This window comes from Rhipicephalus sanguineus, chromosome 3 (genome assembly GCF_013339695.2).
Source record: "Rhipicephalus sanguineus isolate Rsan-2018 chromosome 3, BIME_Rsan_1.4, whole genome shotgun sequence".
Lineage (NCBI taxonomy): Eukaryota > Metazoa > Arthropoda > Arachnida > Ixodida > Ixodidae > Rhipicephalus > Rhipicephalus sanguineus.
In genome coordinates, this window is record NC_051178.1 from 165,169,709 (window position 1) to 165,183,913 (window position 14,205).

The window sequence follows — 14,205 nt, forward strand, 5'->3', positions numbered from 1 at the left end:
GCACATCAACCGACACACGGCCACTCCAGAGGTTGTGCCTCGCTTGCCGGTGCTGCCCGACGCGCTCACGCGCATGGCGCCTTCCTCAGACTCTCGTCCCCAGCTCCTGCATATCGTGTTACGTCTTCTGCCCTCGCTGTAACTTCCTCTGCCTCCTCTCGTCCGCTTCTAAAAGAAAGCAATAAAACAGTCTCCTGCCAGCCGCTGTCTCGTGTGGTTCCTGTGCCGCGGGGCTCTGAGCCCCCAACATAACACTGGCGACGAGAAGTGGAATTTTATAAGTGCGCAGCTCTCTAGGTTACGCCCATGGCTACTGGAGGAATGCAGGCCGCCATCGAGCCTTTTAGCGGCAAGAACTGGTCATCCTGGATCCAGCGCCTGACCTTCTACTTCGTGGCGAATGACGTCTGCGACGAACAAAAGAAGCGCGCGCTCCTCCTGACGCTATGCGGAGCCGACACCTTTGAAACTGCCTGCGCTCTGGTCGCACCGAAGACTCCTGGAGAGGTGGGCTATGCTGACACAGTTGCCCTTCTGCAGAAGCACTTCGATTCACGACCGTCTGAGTTGTACAGCCGGTACGTGTTCCAGCGACGCGACCAGCGGCCGGAAGAGTCGATCAGCAACTACGTTGCAGCCCTCAGAAGCTTGTCAGCTGACTGTAACTTCGGAGTGCCAGCGAAAACGTCTGCTACATCGACGCCACCGGCAGAAGGCCACGCAGCCGTTCTGGCGAACACCACCATGCTGCCCCAAGATGTGATGCTTCGCGACAGGTTCGTGTGCGGCATCCGCGACGAGCATCTGCAGCAGCGGCTGTTCGCGGAGAAAGACTTGACTTTTCAACGCGCGTTGGACTTGGCACTGTCGTCCGAAAGTGCGTCAAAGCAGCAACGAGGGCTTAAGGGAGCGACGAGCTCCGCGGAGGTGCAGAAGACTTCGCCGTCTAAAAAGGAAAGCAAACATTCGTCTCAGCAACGGCGCTGCTACCGATGCGACGGCTGGCACGAGGCTGACACCTGCAAGTTCAGGACAGCGCAATGCCGTTTTTGTTCCAAAAAGGGTCACATCGAGAACGCCTGCATCTCCAAAAAGAAGAAAAACAAAGAAGGCAACCTCAACGCCCGGCAAGGAACTCACATAGTTAACGCCCAACATGTGTGCTACGACCTCGAAGGCACCGATAAGTGCTACGACCTACATGCCGTGAGTGGGCGACAACCCTATCCTAAATTCCTCGTTGACGTGAAAGTCGAGGGAAGGCCCCTGAAATTCGAAGTGGACACGGGCGCCGCATGTTCTCTCATCAATGAGGCTACCTACCACCAAACGTGGCCATCGAACGCCCCAAAGCTTTCGAGAGAACCCCTAGACTTACGTACCTGGTCAGGGGAAGAACTTGGCACCCTCGGTTCGGCACAAGTTCGTGTGCGTTTCAAATCAAAGGACTACGTGCTGCCCCTGCTGGTAATGAAAGGGACTGGGTGCAACCTGCTCGGACGTGACTGGTTTTCAGCACTGAACATCCGTGTTCACGGAATAAACCAGGTCGCCGAACCAAGTCAAGAGATCCAGGAGGTTCTTGCACGCCATCCTGATGTATTTAAGGAAGGTATCGACGGCTACGTGGGTCCATTGGTTCACTTGGACTTGGAAGAAGGCGCTACACCCAAGTTTTGCAAAGCACGTCCAGTGCCCCTAGCTTACCAAGAGCCTATGGAGGAAGAGCTCGACCGCCTGCAAAAACAAGGCATCCTGGAGCCGACGCAACACGCCGAAATGGCCACACCTTTGGTGTGGGTGCGCAAATAGGATGGAACATTTCGCGTTTGTGGAGATTACAGGAGCACAGTTAACGCGGTGGTCAAGAGACGGCGTACCCACTGCCGACAACTGCGGAGGTGTTCGCAAAGTTGCGCGGTGGGACGACATTTTCGACGCTAGACCTGTACCAGGCCTATCAGCAGCTAAGAGTGGACGACGAGACAGCCGCATTGCTCACCGTCAACACCACCAAAGGACTGTTCAAGGTGAATCGCCTCCCTTTTGGAGTATCCGCTGCACCAGCCATCTTCCAGCGGATGATGGAGACGACACTGGCCGGAATTCAGGGGGTGAGTGTCTACCTTGACGACATTATTGTCAGCGGGAAGGACGTTAAAGAGCATGCGCAACGTCTAGAGGAAGTCCTAACGAGGCTAAGCGACAAAGGTCTGCGACTCAAGCGAGAGAAATGCCGCTTCGGCATCAGCTCAGTCCAATTTCTCGGTCATAAAATCGATGCTCAGGGTGTCCATACGACCGAAGAAAAGGTAAAGGCAATCCTTGAGGCGCCAAAACCGACTGACAAGACCTCTCTGCAGGCTTTCTTAGGGCTTCTCGCTTTTTACGATCGTTTTTTGGAGAACAGAGCGACAGTAGCTGCAGAGTTGTATGGGCTTCTCGAGAAGAACACGCCCTGGAAGTGGGAGAAAAAACACCAGGATGCGTTCGAGATGCTTAAGAAGATGATTCGGTTTTCGACAGTCCTTGCGCATTATGACGAAAAAAGGCCTCTCATTCTGTCCGTGGATGCGTCGCCATACGGCATCGGCGCAATTCTCGCTCAAAAGGATGCGTTCGGCCGAGAGGCTCCCATTGCATTCGCGTCACGAACTTTGGGAACCGCCGAGAAAAACTACTCGCAGCTCGATAAAGAGGGTCTTGCAGTAGTTTATGGCGTCAGCCACTTTCACCAGTATGTCGCTGGCCGGCACGTGACCGTATTAACGGATCACCAACCACTCCTAGGCATCATGGGGGAAAAGAAGCAAATCCCTCAGATATTGTCACCGAGGATGACTCGATGGTGTCTGAAATTGGCCACATACGACTACGACTTGGTGTACAGGCCTGGACGCCTGCAACAAAATGCTGACGCGCTCAGCAGGCTGCCACTGCCCGCGCAGGTAGATGAGCCATGCCACCCGGGAGATGTGCTTATGCTGGCGTCCGTCCGCGCCACGTTTCGAGCTGTCACCGCGTCAACTGGCTGAGCTGACACGGAGTGACCCACTGTTATCCCGCGTGATGACAGCCATCGCAAACGGAGAGCTACGGTTGCCCAAGCAGGAATTTTCGGCGTTCGCAAAGCTTGGACACGAGCTTTCGCTACAGGAAGGCTGCGTCATCCGGGGTGCCAGACTGGTCGTTCCAGAGAAAGCAAGGAAAGACGTGCTCGACTTAGCTCATGCAGGTCACAGGGGCGTAGTAGCTATGAAGGCGTGCGCTCGAGGCTATTTTTGGTGGCCCGGTGTCGACAACGACATAGAGCGGGTGGTCAGAAGTTGTGCAACTTGCTGCCAGCACCAGAAAACGCCAACTAGGGCACCAGCTCCCGAGTGGAAACATGCGACAACACCATGGCACACAATCCACGCGGATTTTGCTGGGCCTGTGGAGGGAAGGATGCTCCTAATTGTAGTGGACGCATACAGCAAGTGGCTCGAAGTGCGCACCATGCGGAACATACAGTCGCCGACACTGATCGAGGAACTGCGAAACCTGTTCGCAACTTTCGGCATTCCCGAAAGGGTGGTCACGGATAACGGCCCGTCCTTTGTTTCTGCGGAAATGGAAGAATTTCTGAAGAAGAATCGGGTGACGCACATCACAAGTGCACCCTATCATCCGGCCACGAATGGGCAAGCCGAAAGAATGGTGTATGAAACGAAACAGGCACTTGCAAAGGATCATTGCAAAGTGCAAAGGCACTTGCAAAGGATCAGTCGGGTACATTTGCGTGCAGGCTGGCTCGTTTTCAGCTGAAACAGCACACCACCGTTTCAGTAACGACGGGCAAAACGCCAGCTGCACTCATGTTCGGCCGCGAGCTCTCAACGGCACTGACACGCATTCAGCCGCGACCAGCTGAGAGGGTGACCACTGACCACAGCGTTGCTAAGTTGCCAAGAAAGGTAGAAATCGGGCAATCGGTCTTTTTCCGCAACTTTGCAGGGAATCCTGCTTGGGTTGGCGGAACCGGGTTAAAGAGACTCGGACATCGATCTTGGCTAATCAAGTCAAGAAGCGGAACGGTTCGTCGGCACCTTGATCACATAAAGCCAGGTGCAGAGGCCTACACGACAGAAGATTCACCGCGGAACGATCAAACGAACGGACCAGTAGCAAGTGATCAACAAGACACAGTGCCGGCTTCGTACGTGATCTCGCTCCCAGCGGAAGCGCCGCCGCCGCATGATCTGCCCACAACGCCCGACTCCGAGCATAGCGAAGCTGAGGCCAGGCTGGACACTTGTGCGACGCAAGCTCGCGATGACCAACCCAGCGGGTCCGCGCAGCACCAAAGTGCGCCTAGGCCCCAACGTGATCGGCGTCCACCTGACCGATACGGTGACCCCGTCTAAGGGGTAAGGGATGTCGTGTACGCGCACATCAACCGACACACGGCCACTCCAGAGGTTGTGCCTCGCTTGCCGGTGCTGCCCGACGCGCTCACGCGCATGGCGCCTTCCTCAGACTCTCGTCCCCAGCTCCTGCATATCGTGTTACGTCTTCTGCCCTCGCTGTAACTTCCTCTGCCTCCTCTCGTCCGCTTCTAAAAGAAAGCAATAAAACAGTCTCCTGCCAGCCGCTGTCTCGTGTGGTTCCTGTGCTGCGGGGCTCTGAGCCCCCAACATAACAAATATTATCTGGGTTTAACGTCCCAAAACCACGATATGATTAGGCAGACGCCTGGGGCAGAAATATGTCAAATGTACAAGTATGTTCACAGCCACACATGAAGAAGAATGGAGAAGAAGAAGAAGATGTTTCATGAATAGAAAGGAGGAGAGGTCAGCCTGGAAAGCGAGTTGAAATATGTGCCCCCTTCTCTACTCCCGCCATTTTCACTGTTTCATTCACTGCTTTTATTTGCCCGACAAAGTGGATAAGTACAGTGAATGCATGCGCATTCAATGACGCATTTCATCAGAAGCACGCTCTGCATTCTTCAGGCTTCGCGGCTCTTCCGCCGCTCTATTGAATTTTGATCCATGACCGAGCAAGAGCTCCCCCTCCAAATCTTGTCGGATTATTCTTCACCGAAGGGGGGGCACTTGCTCGGGATTTTATGGTAGCGCACTTGAAGTGTGTTTTAGGACACTCTGATAGCACTGGAAATGATATGGCATGCCAATGAGGAATAATTTGAAGAAAAGTTTTGATGCAATTCTGCTATCGGACTGTCCACTTGCTACAAAACAATGAACCTTTTTGTTGTGGTAAGGCACACATTTACTACAAAATACATATGGCATTCTATCAGAAAACAACAACAATTAGCAAAGGGTCAGACTGAAATATGCAGTTGTTTGTGCCGTGCCACTGGCAACTGTGTGAAAACCTTAAATGTGTGCTTGTGCACAAAGCAGTTTTGCTATTTCAGCACCTTGCATGCCTCCTTTAAGAAGCTGTTCACGTAACATAGAAATCTGTCTAAAGGTTCTTGGGGTTCACAACAACTTTCACATAATAGGGGACGTCAGGTTATGTGAACATTAAAATGGAACTGTACCAATAAGACCACTTGGCGGCCTTGCTACAGAAATGAAAGCTGCTACTTTTGCATTGAAGAGAAATCTGCAAGTGTGTGCACAGTTCTTCAAAAATGAAGTCATAGGGTCGCTTTTCTTAGTCAAATCATGTCCATTTCAACCAAACCAAACGTGCAAGAAGAGCATACCGGTTTGATAAAGACGTTTCCCTAGCCAGATAAATGAGAAACGTGAACCGGCAACCACGCAAGCTCCACTTCAAGGCACATGCACGCAACCACACAAATCGGAAACTTAGCAACAAGCTCCTAAGTATTTCACAGTTTCCATTTCTTGAACACACTTCACAACACTGCACAGAATTGCTCAGATGTGACACGGTGCGCAGAAGTTTCACCACACCGCATACCATCGGTCACAACAACACTTGCACGACGTTGCGCATCACGAATGACGACAATGACGGAGCAATAAAACTTGCCCATCCTGATCGTATTATCGTTGCTGAAGCTTCGGCTCGAGTAGCGTTCACAAATTATGCACACTATTTGCAGCGCAAAACGCAGCGCACACAGTACACACTGAATATCGTGGGTACAGCGCAACATCAGAAGGAAAAGACAACATCAGAAGGAAAAGTTGTTGCTACAGTACACACCCGACGCGAACACTTGTTTCGGCGATAGAAGACTTTTGACATCGGCGCAAACTGAACGCGGCGCAAACTGAACGCACATCCTGCTTGTAACGGTGCCTGGTTACGTTATGGAAATCTGCTTTGCATTTACACTCGAAAGATGGACGGTACGTAATAGCAAAATATTTCGAGGGCGTAGTATATGGTCGACGCGCTCACTTTCTCTGGATGGAAATCTTGTACCTGCATTCGACGACTATTTTTGTGGGTGCTGGATAACTCTTGTAGCAATAACACTTGAAGCGGCAGGCAAATCAATTGCGGTGTTTCGTACACCGAGTGAGCAGAATGAAGAAAGAACCGAGTCTTTACTAGTGACAGAAGGTGCCTTGGTCGCTTGACAATATAGACTGCCGGCTGACAATTCCTCGGACACGCAGCGAGCGCTCCACTGCTATAGCAGAACCAGGCCCCGGAAACTCTCAAGTTCAAGCGATCGCCGCAGAGGGCGAAAAAATCGACCACGGCGAGTTCCGGCTTCAAACACCGGGAGTGGATCTACTAACCTCTGCGTTAGGATAACATGGCGACGTTGTGGTGGCCGCCATTCGCGCTATTTGACTTTTTATGTAGGGGCGCCCTCGTCGGGCCCAAACTTCAAATTAAAATATTCTTGAAATAAGGAAGTTTAGTTGTTTGCTTACTGTTACACTTCAATAAACAAATTGCTGTTTATACGAAGTGGCCGTGCCTTGCCAGGTACCACGTCATCAACCTTTTGTAATAGTTTTTGCTCCAACAAACTCGTAGTTGTCAGCAGCCTATCGGCATCATTATCTTCATTTCAAAATATACCGCGGCGCAACGACAGGTAACGGTTCGCGGTGCATTGGGATGGGTCTCGCGCTGTTTCGTTTCGCTGTAAATGTTTCGAGCGACTGCCGGTCGACAAACTCGCTTTTGTTCTGTTCGTTTTGACTCGTTAAAATTCCTTCGCGAAGTGCATTCAGCTGACTTCAGGGGAACGAAGGGACCGTTGAAGCTTTCACCGGATGACACTCGTTTCAAGCCCGAGAATATATGGACCGGTGAGTAAAAACCCATTGCTTCAGTTTTTTTTTTTAACCAATGGCTTTGTGTGGATGTCACACGGAGGCGACGCACTACAATATTCAATTTTTCAACGTTATACTCTGTCGTTGAGAAAACGTGCGTTTCTTGCGGCGTGGCTTCACGTGGGAGCGGGTTGCTGAGTTTATCGTTCGGTTAACATTAACCAGGCCACTGCAATAAATAAAGGGAGGCAATTGCATCACCAACGCCTCGCATGTATCTTCGTAGCTAGCCCGTATATCAGTGCAAAAAACACATGAGTTATAGTTTGCCGGATCGCATTTAAAAGAAGCCAGGTTTAGAGGTCTCATTTCTCCTGTTGTCAGTTTAGGTTATCTTTACTACACATTTAGTGTAACAAAAGCTTCACATAATTATGAGTGTACTTTCACTTTAGTGTGATGAAAAACCGTCACTATAATCAGAAATATCTTTTGTTTTCTGCTGTAGCCTCCTGGCCTGACAAGGAAACAGCTGTGTGCAATGAGCAAGGCACCTGTTACATGACACGCCTTGTAAAGAAGCTAGCCCGAGTGATACAACATGCATTATAAGGTACGTTTACATATATGTATAACAAACCACTGTTTTGTTCACTATGTTTATATGTTTACTTTTGCAAAGTTTAATATTTCATTGATTATGCTTATCAATATCTTGTGATGTCATTCCTTGTTTTTCCAGGATTGCCAGGCAACGACAGGGTGACTACCCCCGAGTGTCCACTCTGCAAGTGCGGCGAAACATGTGAACGTCTGCTGCTACAACAGGTCATCTTGAACCTCACGCTTGCAATGCTGTATTTGTGAATGGTTTACCAGGCACCTCATGGAGGTGTGCCTACAATCGTCCACCAGTATTAGCTGTCTACTGTGTCATGCAATCTACACCGCAATAGCGTTGAAATTGAGCACTAGCTCCGTGCATTAGTTACGTTACCTGGCACTGCTGAGCTCAACGACGCAGGTTTTATACCCAGCCACGGTGGTCACATTTCATTGGGGGCGAAATGCAAAGACACTCGTGTGCTTAGATCTGCGTCTGAAGTTCAGGGAAAGACGGAAGCTTGAAGAGACGAAAAATTTGTGAACAAGAGGTGTCGCTGGAGCAAATGTTTCGACAAGCAGTCTTGTCTTCTTCAAGGCTATACTCGGCGACAACTTATCTTGGCATTGGAGCGAAGGCTACGGAGGCGGGGCATCCTCACATTTGTGTTACTACGCATGTAGTTCGGCATCTTGCAGCCGGTTTCAGTTCCAGTTTCGGTTTCGCTTGCTCGCATCGTTAGAGCGTTTAGCACCATGTCTACATGCAGAATGGGAACATCAGTGTGCGTAGATGCATCTACCTACTGTACTGTATATTGTCACAGGGTTGTTACGTTGACGAAGGCAGCAGTGGGTGTGTCGAAGATGAAACTCTTTATTTGGCCAAACTTGTGGGCGGGAAACGAGTCAGTCAGAGCGTCGTCCGTCAATAATTCTGGCAAGTCGTAAAGCGTGTCGGCTTTTATACATGTTCTATCGAATGTTCCAGTGTTATCGCTGGTGGCCACGTAATCCCTGACTATTCGCGTACCGCGCGCAATCTTAACAGAAAGATCTAAAACAATCGTGGCGCTTGTGGAACATCGCATCGCGGTCTGGGCGGAGCATTCCAAACAGTCTTTGCGGGTGAAGCCCGAAGACAACAAAATAAGACACATGGGAATAGGATGAACGCCACCAAGCGCACACCGCAACCTGAATACGGCGTTTGCTCGATTGTAACGCGATCACGATTGTAACGCGAGGGGCGACTTTAGTAGAAAAAATTTTGAGAAAAAGCTCGCATTGTATTCGAATAAATACGGAATGCAAGTACCATGATGCCGCTGAATTGGGTTTAGATTTAAAGAGAGCTCACGCTTAATTAAAAAGAGACTGATGCAGATTATTTTATCAAGCTTCGCTGGCCACACACCTTTAGAGAGCGTAGTTTCTCGGCCGTAGGTATTTCATTGCGCATGAAGTAGCTGTGCACTTTGCGCCGCAAAGCTGCCAACGCAAACGTGTAATAGCGCAGCAGCCGCGTCTTGCCGGTGATGCGCTTCTCAGTTTGGCCCGAGAAATTCAATTTCTTACGCTTTGGGGAGGCAAGTGGGGGCCGCAGAGCTTCAGCCTTGATACGCTTAACTGTTCGCTCACTCACTCCGGTGAGCTCGGCGAGAGTCCGGCACACTGCATTTGCAGACAAGTCACGCTGACGGCGCCTCACTCCAGCGATGACATTGCAGATAACTTGCGTGGTCTGGTTTGATAGCCACTTTCTGTCACATTTAGAGTACAGCTTCTTCGGAGAACGAAACGGCGAGTTTGCGGCCGCACACGGTTCAGGCCAACGGTTCAGGCGGCATCGCGGACGCCATGTTTACTGACTCTGAGAGAGCAGGCGTGAGGAAAATGTGGTGCAGGCGTGATGAAAACATGGTGCTGTCCAAAAAATAAAGACAGAAACAAACTTGAAGTCTACAATAACATTTTTTCACGAATGGCTTCCCATACTCGTTCTCTTTTTAAAATGAATAACCCTTTATTTATTGGAGCTAGGTAACTTTTCGAATTAGAAAATAAATATAGGTACTATTTCATGGCGCGCGCGCATGCAGGCACTTTGGCTCTGTAGCTTCCGCAGTGGTGCCAAGAAAAGTTGTCGCCGAGTATACAACTGCGTTTGTTTAACTCCAGTGAGTTAGAATCAATCTAGAGTTGCCCACTACTGCATGATTCATAATCATATCATGGTTTGCATGTGAATCATCAGAAATGATAAATTTAAGGGTAAATATATAGAAGTCTGTCTGGCTGGGCAAGATTATAAGAATAAAAAGACTCTCCAGCCACATTTAATCATTAGTCTTCTTAATTTAAAAAAACTAAGAGACCAAACAGGTCTCGAAAGGTAGGGTCAGTTTTTTTTTTTAAATTATAAATCACATTACAAAACGAACATCACGGTAGTGAGGGGAATTAACAGTCTTTCCAACATCTAATAATATCTGGGGTTTAACGTCCCAAAATCACGATACGCCGTAGTGGAGGGCTCCGGAAATTTCAACCACCTGGGGTTCTTTGACGTGCACCTAAACGTAAGTACACGGGCCTCAAACATTTTCGCCTCCATTGAAAATACAGCTGCCGCGCAACGTAAATGCAACATTTAGTTGTGCCTTACGAGGCAGTTTACAAACTATGCTCAAAACTGTTTTGCCTTAATTAACTTTGTTTAGATCATATAAGTTTACAAAAAGATACGACAAAGCTTTACAAGGCTGTGCTCAATTACATTAGCCTTTGCACATATGTTCAATGGGCTCCTTCAAATTGTTTACAGCTAATAAACAAACTATAAGTGTGGCGAGCACTTCTTCCAGCACAGCTTCACCAAGCACGTTTACGTTGTCGTGATGAGTGAGATTGTGTTCAGTGAGTATGGTAGTGTTTTCTTTTTTTACATAGCAGAGAAACGTCCCAAATTTGTTTGAACACACCTACTTCTGCTGTTTGTTTAAACTAACATGTCACAGTTGTAGCACCTACCACTATGAAGTGAAAGTCTGTGAACTACTGTCACGAAAAAAACCTAGGAAATCGAAGAGGTAATTTGAAACGTACATGAACTTGGACTTATCCACAGCCACACTACAAGATTTTGCGTATTGTCACGGGGTCGTGACGTCGACGAAAGCAGCAGTCGGTGTGTCCAAGATGAAACTTTTTATTCGGCCGAACTTGTGGCCGGGAAACGAAAAGTCAAACTACAGCAATACACATTGCACGTCGGCCGTCGATAAACTGGTCTGTGGCAAGGCGCGTCGGCATACATACCTGCGGCATCGAACATTCGAGCATTATCACTGGTGGCTGCGTTAGTTCGACAATAAACTGAGCTGTTTGCAATTGCACGCTCCAGCCTAACAGAAGATCCTAAAATAATCTGGAATGTTCCCAGACATTCTGGCACGGTTTGCGCAACGCAGTAACTACACGTGCAATTGGCCAATAACATAAAACATAGAAAGAAAGGAGCGCATGTGGCAGTATTTCAAGCCGGAGCTCCTAAAAGTAGCAGGGAGAATACATACTTGAGCTCCCAAGCCCAAATATATTGAAAAAGTAAATAACACAATAACAAGTATGCAATATATATATGACCTTTATTTATCCAGCATTGGCACAGGTTCACATCATTCCCCACAGTTTTGATTTCGTGAGTGTTTGCTTGCAATAGAGTGCTCAAGTTCTATCGAGATGTCTATGTGATACAGAGATTGTGCTTACGGCTGAGCAGTTGTTTAGTGTTCTGTGCAAACACCAACAAAGATGTATACATTGCATGCCTAAAGCTTATTTTCTTAGAATTGTGGTTCTAGAATCTGTAAGCACTCGCCTTATATCTCTGTTTCTTTAGCATTCATCCACGCTGCATACTCAGCAGTTAGATTACTACTAGCGCCAAGAAATTCTAGCTGTAGAAACAAAACGAGCCTGAAATATTTTCTTCCACCTATTACCTGAATACGTAATACCTATGGTATGGCTTCACGGCCGAGAATTTAGCCGAGAAATTCGTGCCTGCCCTGTAGACACAACGCGATATCCCTTATTTGTAACGCATTCAAGGTGACATCGCAGAGCGAGAAAGATGCAGAACTGTACGCATCCGCGATTGTTTAGGTAAAAGATTAATCAAAACTACATTGCTCTCACTGCGCCAACTATCTGTCGGTGTAGCGCACGTTTCGTTTCCGACTCCACACCATGCACTCAAAGATCAACACAACCTGACAAGCGCCGCATAACTAACGGAAGGATAAGACCCTTGTCCTAAGCTATGCTGTTAAAACCCAGACGCTGCTACACAATGAGAGCAACGCTCTTTCAGCGATCTCGGTGTTCAGTTATATGCACATATTTGTCAGCTTTCGACGTGTATGAGTGACTTGTTTTGCTTGGACCTGACTGTATACATTGCTTGTACCAGCTTGGGCACTCACAATAAACGATGCAAACCTTACTGATTGACGTTGTTTTTGCCAGTCGAGGCCAGTTTGGTCACCTGGCGATAAATATTACACACGCGAGCAGCGATTTAGCAACGACAAAGAATAAAATACCACAGGGAGCAAAAAGCGCAGTAGCGCGACCAGGGCGAACCAACCGCAAAAACGCGTTTATCTAATGATGATGATAGTATTTGCAGCGCCATCTCGCCTCGCTCTGTTACAGTTCAGTACGCCGCCGCTACCCTTATTTCCGTACTACAGTCAAAGGTACAGTTTCCGTTCTCTAAAGTTGTAGATGTTCTCTGGCAGAACGATGCTACTTGGTGCACAAATAAAGACATGCCCACCATCGGAAAGTGTTGACCGCCAGGTCGGTCGAAATAGAGCATGGGAGCGAGCACGGCAGCATTCATACTTCGGTCTCTCAAGGTGTTTCAGGACCAACGTTACTAGATACATTCAGTTGTCAAACTCTCCGCTGCCGTCAATACTCCGCAGGTGGCACCCTTTCTGTGCTTGTCGCCGACGGCGGGACCGTCGCATCGGGCTCCAGCCGGCGCGGTGTCGTCTGCTCAGCGCAGGCGCGTTTTTCACTTGATAGCGCTATCTAAGTGTTTTTAAAAGTTTTTTTAGACACTTATGCGTTCATGGCTAGCAAACATGGTACGCTCTATTGCATTAAGCACGGGTGACATGCAACATTCTTTTTTTCAAGTACTCATTCACTCCATTTCAAAGCAGATCGGACGGTATTACTTCACTTGTTTATTTATTTGAATACCTGCAGTTATACATCCTGCAGGTATTTATACATACATGCACTTATGCATTTAACAGTTATACATCCACAAAAAATTATGCACATGTGCATCCCAGTTGCTGACAGTCTCCTTTTCATAGCAATTTAGCACGCTTTCTTGCTGCTTTCACTGGCACACTAGAGTCTCGCTGCTGGCGAAGAAACTTCGAATAGAAATGCATCCGTGTGGTCAAATAAAATTTGATGACTCGCGCACTTAGCTCCTCAAAATGCTCTGTGCAGCCTACCCGAGTCAGAGAACAACCAGACAGCTCTCCATTATAGTCCAGAACAAATCTCCGAACACTTTGTTACCATTGGTCATTTTTCAATTACACGTTCAATGCCGCTAAGCATAAATGTCAAAGCACTTGATGGATGCTGCAGTGCACCAGGCACAAAGGATCGCATCTCTGTTAAGGCTGCTGCTGCTGGAACGTGGTTATCAGATATATAAGTCGCAAGGCAATCTTCACAACTGGTGAACTTTCGCGCCTTCTTCACGACATAACCACCAAGGTAGTACAGCGCCTTGCTTTCGCAGTCGTGCGGTTACACGCGTGAAGCTTATGTACAGCTTTAAGAGGGCGGTTAAGTCTTCGATAGCACGGATGGGAATACTTGCGTAAGCACTCGCTGCACGACCGTAGGCACTCCCGTGGCCGAACTTTCGCTGGTGACAACTACGCTTTTTTCAATTTGCAAGGTTTCCTCTTCGTGCTTTACCGTGAAAAATGCGACGAATTCGCCCTCACTCCTGTCACCATGTTCATGAACCCCGTCATCACGCGCCAGCTGGGGGGCAACTCTACAGATTTCATATCAGCTATCATTAATTCTGAGTGTCTTGAGCTGGAAAGTCTTCCGGCTGCTCGAGGTTATAGCATGGCGCACCTTGGCGCTGCTCGCTTCGCGCTTTGCACCTTGGCTTGCGTTTTTTCTCCGGTGGCTTCAACAGGTACGCGGGCAGGTCGGAAACACCTGGGTACGGCGTCTTTTGCGAGACTCCATTTGCCTCGTTGGGATCTCGACGAATATCCCGTCGATGACCTGGACGTAACGTTTTCACTATGTC

General features: G+C 48.6%; 1 protein-coding gene across 1 annotated transcript; it reads left to right on the forward strand.

The window, feature by feature from the left end:
- The first annotated feature begins 306 nt into the window (after nucleotides 1-306).
- LOC119386064 (uncharacterized protein K02A2.6-like) lies at nucleotides 307-1,812 on the forward strand. Its single transcript, XM_037653413.1, has one exon. It carries the CDS (start codon nucleotides 307-309, stop codon nucleotides 1,810-1,812), a length of 1,506 nt encoding a protein of 501 aa, XP_037509341.1.
- The last annotated feature ends 12,393 nt before the right edge of the window (nucleotides 1,813-14,205 follow it).